The sequence below is a fragment of the Candida oxycetoniae genome (genome assembly GCF_023343755.2).
Source record: "Candida oxycetoniae strain CBS 10844 chromosome Unknown scaffold23, whole genome shotgun sequence".
Classification (NCBI taxonomy): Eukaryota; Fungi; Ascomycota; class Pichiomycetes; order Serinales; family Debaryomycetaceae; genus Lodderomyces; species Lodderomyces oxycetoniae.
The window spans coordinates 63,967-77,610 of NW_026055491.1; the positions used below are offsets into that span (position 1 = coordinate 63,967).

At 38.5% G+C, this 13,644-nt stretch overlaps 5 protein-coding genes across 5 annotated transcripts; 4 read left to right on the forward strand and 1 right to left on the reverse strand. All coding sequences in view use genetic code 12, as the record gives it.

Moving 5' to 3' along the window:
- Nucleotides 1-1,876: 1,876 nt before the first annotated feature.
- On the forward strand, nt 1,877-4,228 carry ACO1 (aconitate hydratase; the record flags this gene model as incomplete). Its single annotated transcript, XM_049326361.1, has 1 exon — nt 1,877-4,228. The coding sequence occupies one exon, from the start codon at nt 1,877-1,879 to the stop codon at nt 4,226-4,228; it is 2,352 nt and encodes a 783-aa protein (XP_049178056.1).
- A 1,036-nt stretch (nt 4,229-5,264) lies between these two features.
- KGF56_004878 (ATP-binding cassette bilirubin transporter) lies at nt 5,265-9,380 on the forward strand (the record flags this gene model as incomplete). The annotated part of the gene is made up of 1 exon (XM_049326362.1): nt 5,265-9,380. One exon carries the CDS (start codon nt 5,265-5,267, stop codon nt 9,378-9,380), a length of 4,116 nt encoding a protein of 1,371 aa, XP_049178057.1.
- A 281-nt stretch (nt 9,381-9,661) lies between these two features.
- KGF56_004879 (mitochondrial pyruvate carrier) lies at nt 9,662-10,075 on the forward strand (the record flags this gene model as incomplete). The annotated part of the gene is made up of 1 exon (XM_049326363.1): nt 9,662-10,075. One exon carries the CDS (start codon nt 9,662-9,664, stop codon nt 10,073-10,075), a length of 414 nt encoding a protein of 137 aa, XP_049178058.1.
- Nucleotides 10,076-10,135: 60 nt separating this feature from the next.
- On the reverse strand, nt 10,136-11,293 carry KGF56_004880 (uncharacterized protein; the record flags this gene model as incomplete). Its single annotated transcript, XM_049326364.1, has 1 exon — nt 10,136-11,293. One exon carries the CDS (start codon nt 11,291-11,293, stop codon nt 10,136-10,138), a length of 1,158 nt encoding a protein of 385 aa, XP_049178059.1.
- Nucleotides 11,294-11,521: 228 nt separating this feature from the next.
- CDC23 (anaphase promoting complex subunit) lies at nt 11,522-13,381 on the forward strand (the record flags this gene model as incomplete). Its single annotated transcript, XM_049326365.1, has 1 exon — nt 11,522-13,381. The coding sequence occupies one exon, from the start codon at nt 11,522-11,524 to the stop codon at nt 13,379-13,381; it is 1,860 nt and encodes a 619-aa protein (XP_049178060.1).
- Nucleotides 13,382-13,644: the final 263 nt, after the last annotated feature.

The following is a 13,644-nucleotide window of genomic DNA, read 5'->3' on the forward strand; positions in this document are numbered from 1 at the left end:
AGTAGAATATAGTACAATATTCACAACACTCTAGGGCTTTTTCATCCAATGATTTCAATAATAACCAATGCCCACTGGTTATTGTTTAGAATGAAAATTTGATATATTTTCCGTCAAATACAATAACTTGTGGTTATAGAAAAGATTGTGCATTTTGTCTTCACTGTCGAGCGAAGCGAGATAGTGGAGCAACAATGACTAGCTGTCCACTATCGAGCGAAGCGAGATAGTGAAGCAACAATGACCAGCCGTCCACTCCTATCAAGTCTATGGTTCTTCTGACGCGTAGAAAAAAAAGAATAAAAATATTCCAAATGTGTCAAATTTTTTGGCCTAGAATTGAGTGAAAAAAATTAAAAAAGAGAATAAACTTGGCGCACTATCAAACGAAGCAACACTGACTAGCTGTCTACTATCGAGCGAAGCGAGATAGTGTCGTTCGATAGTGTAGTTCGATAGTGTCGCTTACTAATCAAGTGTGTCGATAGTATTAAGAGCTAGTATGCTCCACTATCTCGCTTCGCTCAATAGTGTTGATAGTATTAAGAGCTAGTATGCTCCACTATCTCGCTTCGCTCGATAGTGTCGATAGTGTCGATAGTGTCGATAGTGTCGATAGTGTTAATAGTATGCTCCACTATCTCGTTTCACTCGATAGTGTCGCAAGAGTGAACAAAAGGAGCCTGGTTAGCTCAATCGGCTAGAGCGTGAGACTTTTAATCTCAAGGCTGCGGGTTCGAGTCCCGCATCGGGCTTACCAATTTTTTTTGACTTTTAAAAAAAGATCTTCAAACTAACAGAAAAAAGTTGAATTTATAGTTTTAGTATACCCGAGGATGTCTAAAAGAGAATTTTAATTTTTCAATACTATATTGTATCCATACAATGAGAGCTACAAAAGACGTCGCTGCTGCCTCACTGCTGCCTCTTTTCGCCGCTGCCTTTTCCCTTTGCTGCCTCTTTTCGCCGCTGCCTTTTCCCTTCGCAGTCTCTTTTCGCCGCTGCCTTTTCCTTCGCTGCCTCTTTTCGCCGCTGCCTTTTCCTTCGCTGCCTCTTTCCACCGCCCCACACGTTTAGATCCATTGTGGATTGCAACAACAAAAAAAAATTTATTTTTTTTCTCATTTCTGTATAACTACTACTTTAAATCTTTTTAGTACTACACAAATAGTCACAATGTAAAAGTTATTTATCCAACATGCCACTTCATGATTCTCACCCCCCCCTCCCCCACCCAATTGCTTATAATAATAGCTTTTGCTTAATAAAATTGAGTGAGTTATCACAAAATGTACGTTTACTCCCTATTATCCTAATGCTCTCTCTTTTCTTTACAAATCTGTCATAAAGATGTAACGGAGATGATATTTAATTTTGTGGAGAAAAAATAAAGACAATTTTTCTTACAAATCTATACACTATGATTGGTTAGAAATACTATTTTTCGTTAAACGGAACCGAACCAATTTCGATTCTAAACTACAACCCATTAAATTTTTACCTCCATGGTAACCTTCCCCTTCTTCTTCCTTTTCTCCTCCATGTTAACCTTCCCTTCTCCTCCATGTTAACCTTCCCTTCTCCTCCATCTTAACCTTCCCTTCTTCTTCCCTTTCTCCTTTTTTTTCTTTCTCCTATAGCGATATTCAATTGGTGGTCTAGAGAGTTAAAAAACCTTCTCTCCCATACAAATTTTTTTTTTTTCATTTATTTTTTTTTTTTTTTTCCTCCTTCTTTACCAATCGAATTTCAACCATTTATAAACCTTTCATTCTTCTTCTTTTAGGTTTTTTTTTTTTTTTTTTTTTCACATCTTTGGTATACTTCTTTCTTCTTTTAATTTTACTCTATATATCAAAGAAGTAACTGCTATAACATGTTGTCTGCATCAAGAACAGCTGTTAGAGCTACTCGTTCAATCCGTAGTTTTGCCACGGCTCTCAATAAGGATTCTCGAGTTAATCAAAACTTATTGGAAACACATTCATTTATCAACTACAAAAAGCAATTGGAGAATTTAGAGATTGTTAAGTCAAGATTGAACAGGCCCTTGACTTATGCTGAAAAAGTTTTGTATGGTCATCTAGATGATCCTCACAACCAGGAAATTGAAAGAGGTGTTTCCTATTTGAAATTGAGACCAGATAGAGTTGCCTGTCAAGATGCTACTGCTCAAATGGCCATTTTGCAATTTATGTCTGCCGGTATCCCACAAGTTGCTACTCCTTCAACTGTTCACTGTGATCATTTGATTCAGGCTCAAGTTGGTGGCGCAAAAGATTTAGCTAGAGCTATTGATTTGAATAAAGAAGTTTACGATTTCTTGGCTTCTGCTTGTGCCAAGTATAATTTGGGTTTTTGGAAACCTGGTTCAGGTATTATCCACCAAATTGTCTTGGAAAATTATGCTTTCCCAGGTGCTTTATTGATTGGTACCGATTCGCATACTCCAAACGCTGGTGGATTGGGTCAATTAGCTATTGGTGTTGGTGGTGCTGATGCTGTTGATGTCATGTCCGGTTTGCCTTGGGAATTGAAAGCACCAAAGATTATCGGTGTCAAATTGAGCGGTAAAATGTCGGGATGGACTTCACCAAAGGATATCATTTTGAAATTGGCTGGTATTACAACTGTTAAAGGTGGTACTGGTGCGATTGTGGAATACTTTGGTTCAGGTGTGGAAACCTTTTCTTGTACCGGTATGGGTACTATTTGTAATATGGGTGCAGAAATTGGTGCCACCACTTCAGTTTTCCCATTCAACAATTCAATGGTTGATTATTTGAATGCTACTGGTAGATCGGAAATTGCTGAATTTGCCAATGTCTATAAGAAGGATTACCTTTCTGCTGATCCAGGCTGTGAATATGATCAAGTTATTGAAATTGACTTGAACACATTGGAACCACACATTAATGGTCCATTTACCCCAGATTTGGCTACTCCAGTTTCCAAAATGAAGGAAACTGCAATTGCTAATGACTGGCCATTGGATGTCAGAGTTGGTTTGATTGGTTCATGTACCAATTCTTCATACGAAGATATGACCAGAGCTGCTTCCATTATTAAAGACGCTGAAGCTCATGGCTTGAAAGCCAAGGCTTTGTACACTGTTTCTCCAGGTTCTGAACAAGTTAGAGCCACTATTGCTAGAGATGGACAATTGAAGACGTTTGAAGACTTTGGTGGTGTTGTAATGGCAAATGCTTGTGGTCCATGTATTGGTCAATGGGATAGACAGGATATCAAGAAGGGTGAAAAGAATACTATTGTTTCTTCATTCAATAGAAACTTTACAGCTAGAAATGACGGAAACCCAGCTACACATGCGTTTGTTGCTTCCCCAGAAATGGCTACTGTTTATGCTATTTCCGGAGACTTGGGTTTCAACCCAATAACTGATACCTTGGTTGGCGCTGATGGTAAAGAGTTCAAATTAAAAGAGCCACAAGGAGTTGGTTTGCCACCAGATGGATACGACCCAGGTGAAAACACTTATCAAGCACCACCTAAAGACAGAGCCTCTGTTGAAGTTGTTATTTCTCCAACCTCAGATAGATTGCAAAAATTGACACCATTCAAACCATGGGATGGCAAAGATGCTGAAAGATTACCAATTTTGATTAAAGCTGTCGGTAAAACGACCACCGATCATATTTCAATGGCTGGTCCATGGTTGAAATACCGTGGTCACTTGGAAAATATTTCAAATAACTATATGATTGGTGCTACCAATGCTGAAAATGGCAAAGCCAACGAAGTTAAGAACCACTACACAGGTAAATGGGACGGTGTTCCACAAACCGCAGCTGCATTGAGAGATTCTGGACACAAGTGGGTTGTCATTGGTGATGAAAATTTCGGTGAAGGTTCATCAAGAGAACACGCTGCTTTGGAACCAAGATATCTCGGTGGTTTTGCAATCATTACCAAATCATTTGCTCGTATCCACGAAACCAACTTGAAAAAGCAAGGTTTGTTACCCTTGAACTTTGTCAATGTTGCTGATTACGATAAAATCAACCCTGATGATGAGATTGACTTGATTGGATTAACCGAGTTAGCCCCAGGTAAAAACCTTATTATGAGAGTACATCCAAAGAATGGCGAAGCATGGGAAACCGAATTATCACACACATATAACAAGGAACAAATTGAATGGTTCAAATATGGTTCAGCTTTGAATAAGATGGCTGCTGTTGCCGCTGAAAAGAAGGCAAAGTTGTAAAAAAGGTGAATTACAAAAAAAAAGAAGAAGAAGAACAAATGAAGGAAGTTTGTGGATGGGAGGATGAGAAAGTGGATGGTTGTTTGTCGTCTCGCTATTTTTAACGATTCGACTTATCGCTAATATATTTATATATATATATCATTTAACATATTTATTTTGATGCAAAATGAAGTAAAAAAACAAGAAACAAAAGACAAATAACAAAATACATATTCCGTATATAAGAATTGATTACAAAAAGTACCTTTTTTTTAAAACGTTGTTTCTCTGATCATGATCATGGGTAAATGTTCCTGTAAGCCATATATATATATATATATATATATATATTTATATTTATTTATTTATTTTTTTTTTTTTTTTCTGTTTGATAGATGTGTGGCGCATTATATCCGTTTCTGGCGAAATTTTTCAATTTGCAATTTTTAACAAGAATCCGGTTTGGCATAAAAGTGGGTGAGCAAGTGGTTAAATGGAGTATCCCGAGCTAAAATGTGGTGCGGGGTCTATACTATACCCAATGGCGCCTCATTATGACAATGCTTTCAATCCCTGCTTTTTAACGACATCTTTCACACTAGTAGCCGTTATTTTTCTTGCGTACGGCACGATAACATACAAAAAATTACTTAAAAAGCACCGATTCGGAGGTTTTCTGTCAAAAAGTACTGGATGGAGGAGGCTGTACCTTCTACCAGCTGCGCTTTTGCTAGAAATAATGCTCTTTGCTTATATTACCAGCTTTGTCAGTGTTCATGAAAGATTTGCTGATCAGAAAATCATTGCTTTTGGGCTACTCAATATCCTTTTGATTTTCATAATATTCCCATTAGAGGTGATGGAGACATCTTATTCTCCCATACAGTTGAGTGTGTTATTGATCTTTTGGCCACTTTTTACGATGCTTCTCCTTGCGTTATATTTTCAAGATAACTTTACCGATTGGGCTATTATTAAGCTGGTAAGATCTATCAAATTTACTGAATCATTATTGATAATAAATTCTATTTTTATCTTTATCATGGAGTACTACATGTGGGAGCCCAGCCAAGAGTTGATCATGCATTATAGAAGCACTGGCCAAGAAGAAAAACTCACAGAGCCTAATATTATCCAGCAAATCACTTTTACCTGGATGAATGACTTGATTGTCAACTCTTACAAGAATAAAACCGTTACCAGTACAGAATTACCCAATAGCCCTCAGGAGGTATCTATTGTGTATTCTGCAAAAAAATTGGGACAATATTGGCACGGAGGAAACTTAATAACCAGCTTATTAAAGGCTTTCGGAACCGGTTTGCTAGTCTCGTTTGCATATGAGTTGGGCGGAAAACTCTTGAATTTTGTCAAACCACAATTGCTAAGATTGTTGATATTATATTTTGACATCAAGAACCCACCGTTTTTAGAGGGATTATTGATTTGTTTTGCAATATTTGCCAGCTCCATAATACAAACATCCTTGAACAATAAGTACATGTTAAAGAATCTCGAGAACGGATTGAGTGTGAGAAGCTCATTGACATCTTTGATCTACCAGAAAGCTCTTGTGCTATCGAGTGAAAGTCGATTAAAGGTGTCATCAGGTGACATTATCAATTTATTGTCTGTGGATATTAATCGAGTTCAGCGTGTATTGTTGAACTTGAGTACTTTGGTATTAGCTCCATTCGATCTTGTTTTATGCGTCGTGTCACTTTGGCCCCTCTTGGGTAGTTCCACATTGGCTGGGATTGCTGTAATGGTGATTTTAATACCAGTGAATGCAATTTTAGTACGCTATACAAGAAGACTAAATAAAAAACAGATGAAGCTAAAAGATTCACGAACAAGAATTATCAACGAGATATTAACTTCAATCAAAAGTGTTAAGTTATATGCATGGGAAAAACCAATGTTGCATAAACTATTTGAAGCTAGAAATAATAAGGAGTTGAAAAACATGCTCAAAATCAAGATGTTGAACTTAGTTTCCAATTTAGTATGGTACATGATTCCTGTTTTGGTCAGTTTGATGTCGTTTGGGTGTTTTGCTTTGACCCAGGAAACTCCATTGACTTCTGATATTGTGTTTCCTGCACTAACATTATTGGGCTTATTGTCTGCGCCATTGTACGAATTGCCTGCAGTTATAACCTCGATTATTGAAGCCCAGGTTGCAATTGGAAGGATTAGAGATTTTTTGACTAGTGAAGAACTTGATGAGAGTTTAATAAAACGGTTGCCTAAACTCGTTTCTGGTGCAAAGGATGACAAAATGGTTGAGATAAGCAATGCATCATTTTATTGGACTCGAAAGAGCTATGTTGACGAGGAAGAAGAGGAAGAGGAAGTGGAAGAGGAAGTGGAAGAGGAGGAAGAAAGAGGGCATCAGGCTGATGCTCATCAGTTGCACGCGTTAAAAAATATCGACTTTAGCGTAAACAAGGGCGATCTTTCATGCATTGTAGGCAAGGTTGGAAGCGGCAAAACCTCTTTGTTGTATGCTTTGCTTGGCCAGATGGTTGTAACGAAAGGAAAACGCGCAGAGCCCCCAAATATTTGCATTCGTGGCTCTATAGCCTACTGTGCGCAAACTCCTTGGATCATGAATGCATCAGTAAAGGAAAACATCCAATTTGGGTGCAGATTCGATGCAGATTTTTACAACAAGACTATTGATGCATGCCAGCTACTGCAAGATTTAGAAGCATTACCTGATGGAGATGACACACAAGTGGGAGAAAAAGGTATTAGCTTGTCAGGGGGTCAAAAGGCAAGATTGGCGTTAGCCAGAGCAGTTTATTCCAGAGCAGATATCTACTTGCTAGACGATATACTATCAGCAGTTGATTCGCATGTGGGGAAGAAAATTATTGATCAAGTTCTTAGCAAAAGTGGACTATTAGGCTCTAAGACAGTAATTTTGTGCACAAATTCGATATCGGTATTAAAGTATTCTGATCATGTAACATTGATCGATGCCGGTACTGTTGTTGAGACAACCACATATCAGGATGTGGGAGAGTTGCAACACCCAAAGCTATTCTATTGGATAAAAAACTTTAGCAAAGACACAAAGGACTTTGATTCAGATATTTTGTCCCCCCCAACGGCACTGATCTTATCGTCAAAAAGCTTCTCTTCTGCAGAAGAAAACAAGTCTGTTGTGGTTGCAGATGATAGCGAGACGAAAAGTTTGAGGAGAGCTAGCATTGAAACGTTTCAATGGGATCCACTAGCGAAGTTATTGCCTAATTTGAGATCAGGGCAATCACAAGAGGAGAGCCAAAAAGGAAAAGTGAAATGGTCTGTTTACATTGCATACTTCAAGGCTTGCTCTGTTGTGGGAATCGTGATCTGGCTCAGTGTTTTGGTTGTGAGTAACATACTATCCATAGCGGGCAACTATTGGCTCAAATATTGGACGGAAGAAAACTCAAAGTATGGTACAAACAAAAACGTTTGGAGATTTCTTCTGATATATGCGGCACTCCAAGTAGGCTCTACTTTATTGTCAATAGTTCGATCTGCAATTATGACTTTATGGCTCGGGTTGAATGCATCAAGAAGAATCCATGACAATATGGCGAAGCGAGTTTTGGCCGCTCCAATGGAATTTTTCGAACGAACGCCAGTGGGCAGGATCATGAACCGCTTTACGAATGATATAAACAAAATCGATGATGGCATTCCATTTGTTTTTCAAGGATTTGTCTCTCAGATTACAAAAACAGTGTTCACTTTAATAGTAGTGAGTATTGCCATACCCGCATATGCAATTGTTATTTCAATTTTATCTGCGATATACATTTACTACGAAATATACTACGTTTCGATTTCAAGAGAATTGAAAAGGTTGGTTAGTGTTTCGAGGTCACCTATTTATGCACATTTGGGAGAAAGCTTGAATGGGATAGACACTATTCGTGCGTATAATCAGAAGGATAGGTTTGGCTTTATTATGAACAAAGTAGTAGATTTCAACCTCAAATCACAGTATATGCTTACATCTATAAATCGGTGGTTGAATTTTAGATTGCAAGTAGTTGGAGGTTTGGGAGTATTGTCAGCCTCCTTGATGTCCGTTATGAGTTTGCGAACTTTGCATCCGCTAAGTGCATCCATGGTGGGTTTTGTAATGACTTATGCTTTACAAGTTACAGGTTCTTTGAAAGTAGCGGTAAGGATGTCAGCGGAGGTAGAAACAAGCATTGTTGCAGCGGAGAGATGTCTAGAGTATACCCAGCTAGAAGTTGAAGAGGAAGAAGGAGCGGGAGCAGCAGCAAACAAAAGCTGCTTGATACCTCCTATTAATTGGCCAAGCAAGGGGCGAATCGAATTTGTGAATTACTCAACTCGTTATAGGAAGAATCTTGATTGTGTTTTGAAAAGGATCAATATGACGGTGCAAAAAGGCGAGAAAGTGGGCGTGGTTGGTAGAACTGGTGCAGGAAAATCAACCTTGGCTTTAGCATTATTCAGGATTATTGAAGCGGTTGAAGGAAACATCTTCATTGATGATATTAACACTAGCGCGATATCATTATACGATTTAAGACATAACCTAAGCATTATACCACAAGATTCTCAACTTTTTGAAGGGACGGTTAGACAAAACTTGGATCCTTTTGATTATTATACGGATGAAGAATTATGGGACGCTTTAGAGCTTGCTCATTTGAAAGGTCACATTTTGAAGATGAGAAATGAAGGGCCCGATGATCGACCTACAAAGGATGAAGGTGGAGGTGAAGGCGGAGGTGGAGGTGAAGGTGAGAGTGATGATAGAGCTGAGAACAAGTTGTTGAGTAAGGTATATGAAGGAGGGTCGAATTTTTCATCTGGACAGCGTCAATTGATGTCACTCGCTAGAGTTCTTTTGAGAATGAAGCATTCCCAGATTTTGGTCCTAGATGAAGCCACTGCTGCCGTGGATGTAGAAACGGACAAGATCATACAAGAGACAATACGAAAACAGTTTCAAGATAAGACCATCATTACAATAGCTCACAGACTCGAAACGGTAATGGATAGCGATAAAATAGCAGGTTTGGATAAGGGAGAATTGCAAGAATATGACACGCCGCAAAACTTGCTTGCATCAAGAAAAGGAGTATTCTACACCTTATGTAAACAAGGAGGATATATAACCGGAGAAACGTAATAAACAAACAAACATGGACTTCTCTTTAGATTAGTTTCATCTACTTAGCGGGTAACGGCTTTTAAAATTAGTCGGCAATAAAGTGAAAGTCTCCACAAAATTTTTGTATGTAAGGAGTTACCCTGCTTAAAAAAAAAAAAAAAAAAAAAGAAAAAATTGAAAACTCCGCACTTGTTAGCTTTCCTCCCCCACGAAAAATTGAAAAAAAACCCAATCAGCGCTTTAAAGATAAAAATCAACAACTATTTCAAGGATATTACTTTAGCAGGAACACTACTAGTATGGCTTCTACTACCCAGCACGTTTCGAAATTTACCAAGTTCATGAACTCGGAGACGGGTCCAAGGACAGTCCACTTTTGGGCCCCAGTGTTTAAATGGGCATTAGTTATTGCTGGAATAAATGATTTACAAAGACCGGTTGAGAAAATGAGCGGTACTCAACAAATAGCTTTGTTTGCCACAGGTGCTATATGGACTAGATGGGCTGGATTTGTGATCCAACCAAGAAACTTTTTATTGGCTTCAGTGAATTTCTTTTTGGGGGGTGTTGCTGGCTATCAATTGATAAGAATTACTCAGTATAGGCGCAATTTGGGAGACTCGCCGATGCAGGTTTTCAAGTACATCATAGGAGGAGAACCGGCCCAAAATCAACAAGTCCTGGCTGAACATGTTGACAATGTTAAGAATTAGTAGAAAGAGAGTAGTAGTATTATCAATAGTAGGAAAACAGAGTATAATAGACATACATATTCAATTATCTATTAGCATGGCGTCATCATCATCATCATTATCAACATCAACATCAACATCAACATTATCAGGTGACGGCGTTGTCGCATTAGAAGGCGGATTTTGACTTTCCACCCTTGCGGGACTACTAATAGGTGATTGTTGTTGAGATTGGTTATCTGTCTCATCTAATGCTTTGTCCTGATTCAATCCCATCAGATCCTCTCTATCAAAACTTTCCTTCAGTGCATCAGTATCGCTACCATCATTCCGAAATTGTGCATCATCCTCATCTCTATCTATATTCCCATGCTCCGTTTCATCCTCATTCTCTTCCTTCTGCTCAACTTCTTCCTCTTTTCCACACTCTTCCTCTTCCTCCTCTTCCACTTCCTCTTCTTCTTCCTCCTCTTCTTCTTCTTCTTTCTCCTCCTCATCGTGGGGTTCGCGGATCTTACTACTCACCTCAGCGTTTACTTTCACTACACCTTTTACAACCTCTGGAAACTCGTTTTCTAGGAAATTCTTCAACAAACTATCTCGCTCTTTCCAGACCCGATTCAGCGACTTGATGTGTTCCCTCAATGAGACTAATATTTCAAGCTGAACTCTCTTTTCAATTCGTAGACCAAACTCAATGTTGATTAGTTTCCTCATTATCTCAAACTCTGGGAAGATTAAATTCGACTCATTGGGATCGAGTGAAAATAATTGAGTCAACTTCAAGTTATCTTCTTGATACTTTGTGGCAATATCGATTAACTGCTGATTTCCCAATTTCCTCAATGACTCCATACCAACAGCAAAGTCTGGAATCTTTATCCCCGAGGATAGGTTTTCATAGTTTTTGCTGGTTATATCCAACTTTTGATTAATCCTGGCAATTTGTGCAATAACTTTATTATATTTGAAAATGTCGTTGGCTGCAAACTCAGTCCTTGTTTCTTGTTCCCAATCTTTGTATTCCTTGTGGACCTTGCCAAGTTTGAACGTATCAATAATAAAGTTGCGTTTAATTATTTGCATCTCACCAGCATTGACTACATCTTCACGAGATATTAGCTTCTGGTTCAACTGAAGAAACTCGTACGCCGGCTTAAATGTCTCTAGATTCCATCTAAGATTGTTCTCAAGAGTATCTATCCTTTCCAATGCTTCCGTGTCCACCACACCAGACATTTCTTCCAAACTAATCAAAGATATCACAATCACTTCTAAAGCCTTTGTGATTTTTCAGTATTTTTTCAAGCTACAATTTGATTTTATCTTTTTTTCTTCTTCAGTTAAAACGCGCCATATCGAAAACTCAAAGTTCAAAGTGTGTGGAAGCTTTGGTGCTGAGTTTAGAGAAAGAAGGCCAACTATCAGATGGCTTTAGAAGCTTTGGCGTTAACAAGAAGATTGTAGATGGTGCTCCAGGTAGATGTACAAGCTTTGAGAAGTCAGCTAATATACGCCACCTCAAAACTAAGCAAGCTTTGTCTTTTTCAGTCAGCAAAATGGTGCGCAGAGGCATTGAATGGTTTGCCCAAACCAACCACTGAGGGACAGGGACAACAGGAGCAAGGACAGGAGCAGGTACAAGTACAGGGGCAGAGACAGGCTACAAGTTCTAGTATTCCTATTGAGCAGCCTGAAATTGAAGATGTCGAAGATCAGGACAAGATTTTACTCGCGCAGACCTATTTCAATTGTAAAGAGTTTGAAAGGGCAGCACAGATATTGGAGCATTGTAAAAGCGGAGATGCAAAATTCCTAAGGCTATACTCGATGTTGATTTCTATTGACAAGAGAGAAAATGAGAGAAGTGATGGTCTCCTCATTGTTGGACAACAGAACCTCTCTAATCTACAAACTTTGGGACAAAATGATTATCTCACAAATGAACAAACAAAAACTGACGAATTCGGAAACTTGTCGGACTCCAAGCTAACTGAGATTGTGATGGAATCAGAGGAGTACTTGGCTGTCAAAGAAAACCCCTTTTTGTACTATCTCAATGGTATTATATATAGGAAGAAAAAGAAGTTACAGGCGGCGCAACGTAATTTGTACCAGTCATTACTCGTGTTCCCATTCAATTGGTCGTGCTGGAAAGAGCTAATTGATTCATTTTCGACTTTTGAAGAAGCAGACCTCTTTGTTGCTAGAGCAAACAAGAGAAATGACGTCTTTTCCAAGAGCGTTATGTTTCATTTTTTCGAAATGGCAGTTCTACAAGAATCTCAAGGACGGCTGCCCCGATTGTATAAAATTATCGAAGACTTGGAGGCAATATTTCCTAAATTCTTATTCATAAAGGAGAGAAAGTTTTTAACGTTGTACAAGAACCTCGAGTATTTTGAAGCAGAGGCAATATTCGACTCCATCTTGATTGAGGATCCTTTGAGGTTAGACGGATTGGACATCTATTCAAACATGTTGTATGTCATGGAAAAGAAATCGAAATTGTCCTACTTGGCTCAATACGCATCTCAAGTGGATAAGTTTCGACCAGAAACGTGCTGTGTTTTGGCAAATTATTACTCGATAAATAGTGAGCATGAAAAATCAATAGTTTACTATAAGAGGGCTTTGATGTTGGACAAGAACTGTTTGAGTGCTTGGACATTGATGGGCCATGAATTTGTTGAGTTGAAGAATTCTCACGCGGCTATTGAATGTTACAGACGAGCGGTTGACACTAATTCCAAGGACTTTAGGGCGTGGTATGGGTTGGGACAAGCATATGAAGTTTTAGACATGCACTTGTATGCCCTATACTATTACCAAAGAGCCACAAACCTCCAGCCTCTAGATAAGCGTATGTGGCAAGCAATTGGCAATTGCTATGAAAAAATAGGTCAATTGGAGGATGCTATTAAATCATTTGAAAAAGCGTTGGATCTAGGAAAATGCTTGTCGCGAGACGACGATATGGAAACTTGTAATCAAATCCCCGGAGATGGTATTGCATTGGAAGATGGAAATGGTTTGGAATACCAAGTAGAGCCACACATATGTTACCGTTTGGCTATTCTTCTGCAAAAGCTAGGAGATAAAAAAGCCACATATAAGTACATGAAATTATGCTACACCCAAGAAAAGTTTTGGGGTGCCGGAGACGAGTCTTCTAGAGCTAGAATATGGCTAGCTAAGAATGCATTAAGTAATGAAGATCCAAGCGAAGCTTACGAGATGGTTAAAGATTTGAACCATAGTAGCGCCCATGAAGTCGAGGAGGCAAGAGCTATTGCCCGTGATGCCAGGAACAGGATGAGTAAGTAAATTGGAACAAGTGAAAACTACAATCGTGGAGAGTGGTTTTTCATGTCAAAGTTGAGCTTTCAAAGAAGAATTTTTTTTTTTTTTATTTTCTTGAAAAATGCATTAATCTTTTCTTTTATACTCTAAACCAAATTTTATAAGAAACTTCTATCAACCATCAATTATTTATGCTATAAATATTCATTCCTTTTCCAAACTAACTCCAATAGTGTTAATTTTGCCTCTAATAAATAAAAAAAAAAAAGACAAAACAACAACCTTTT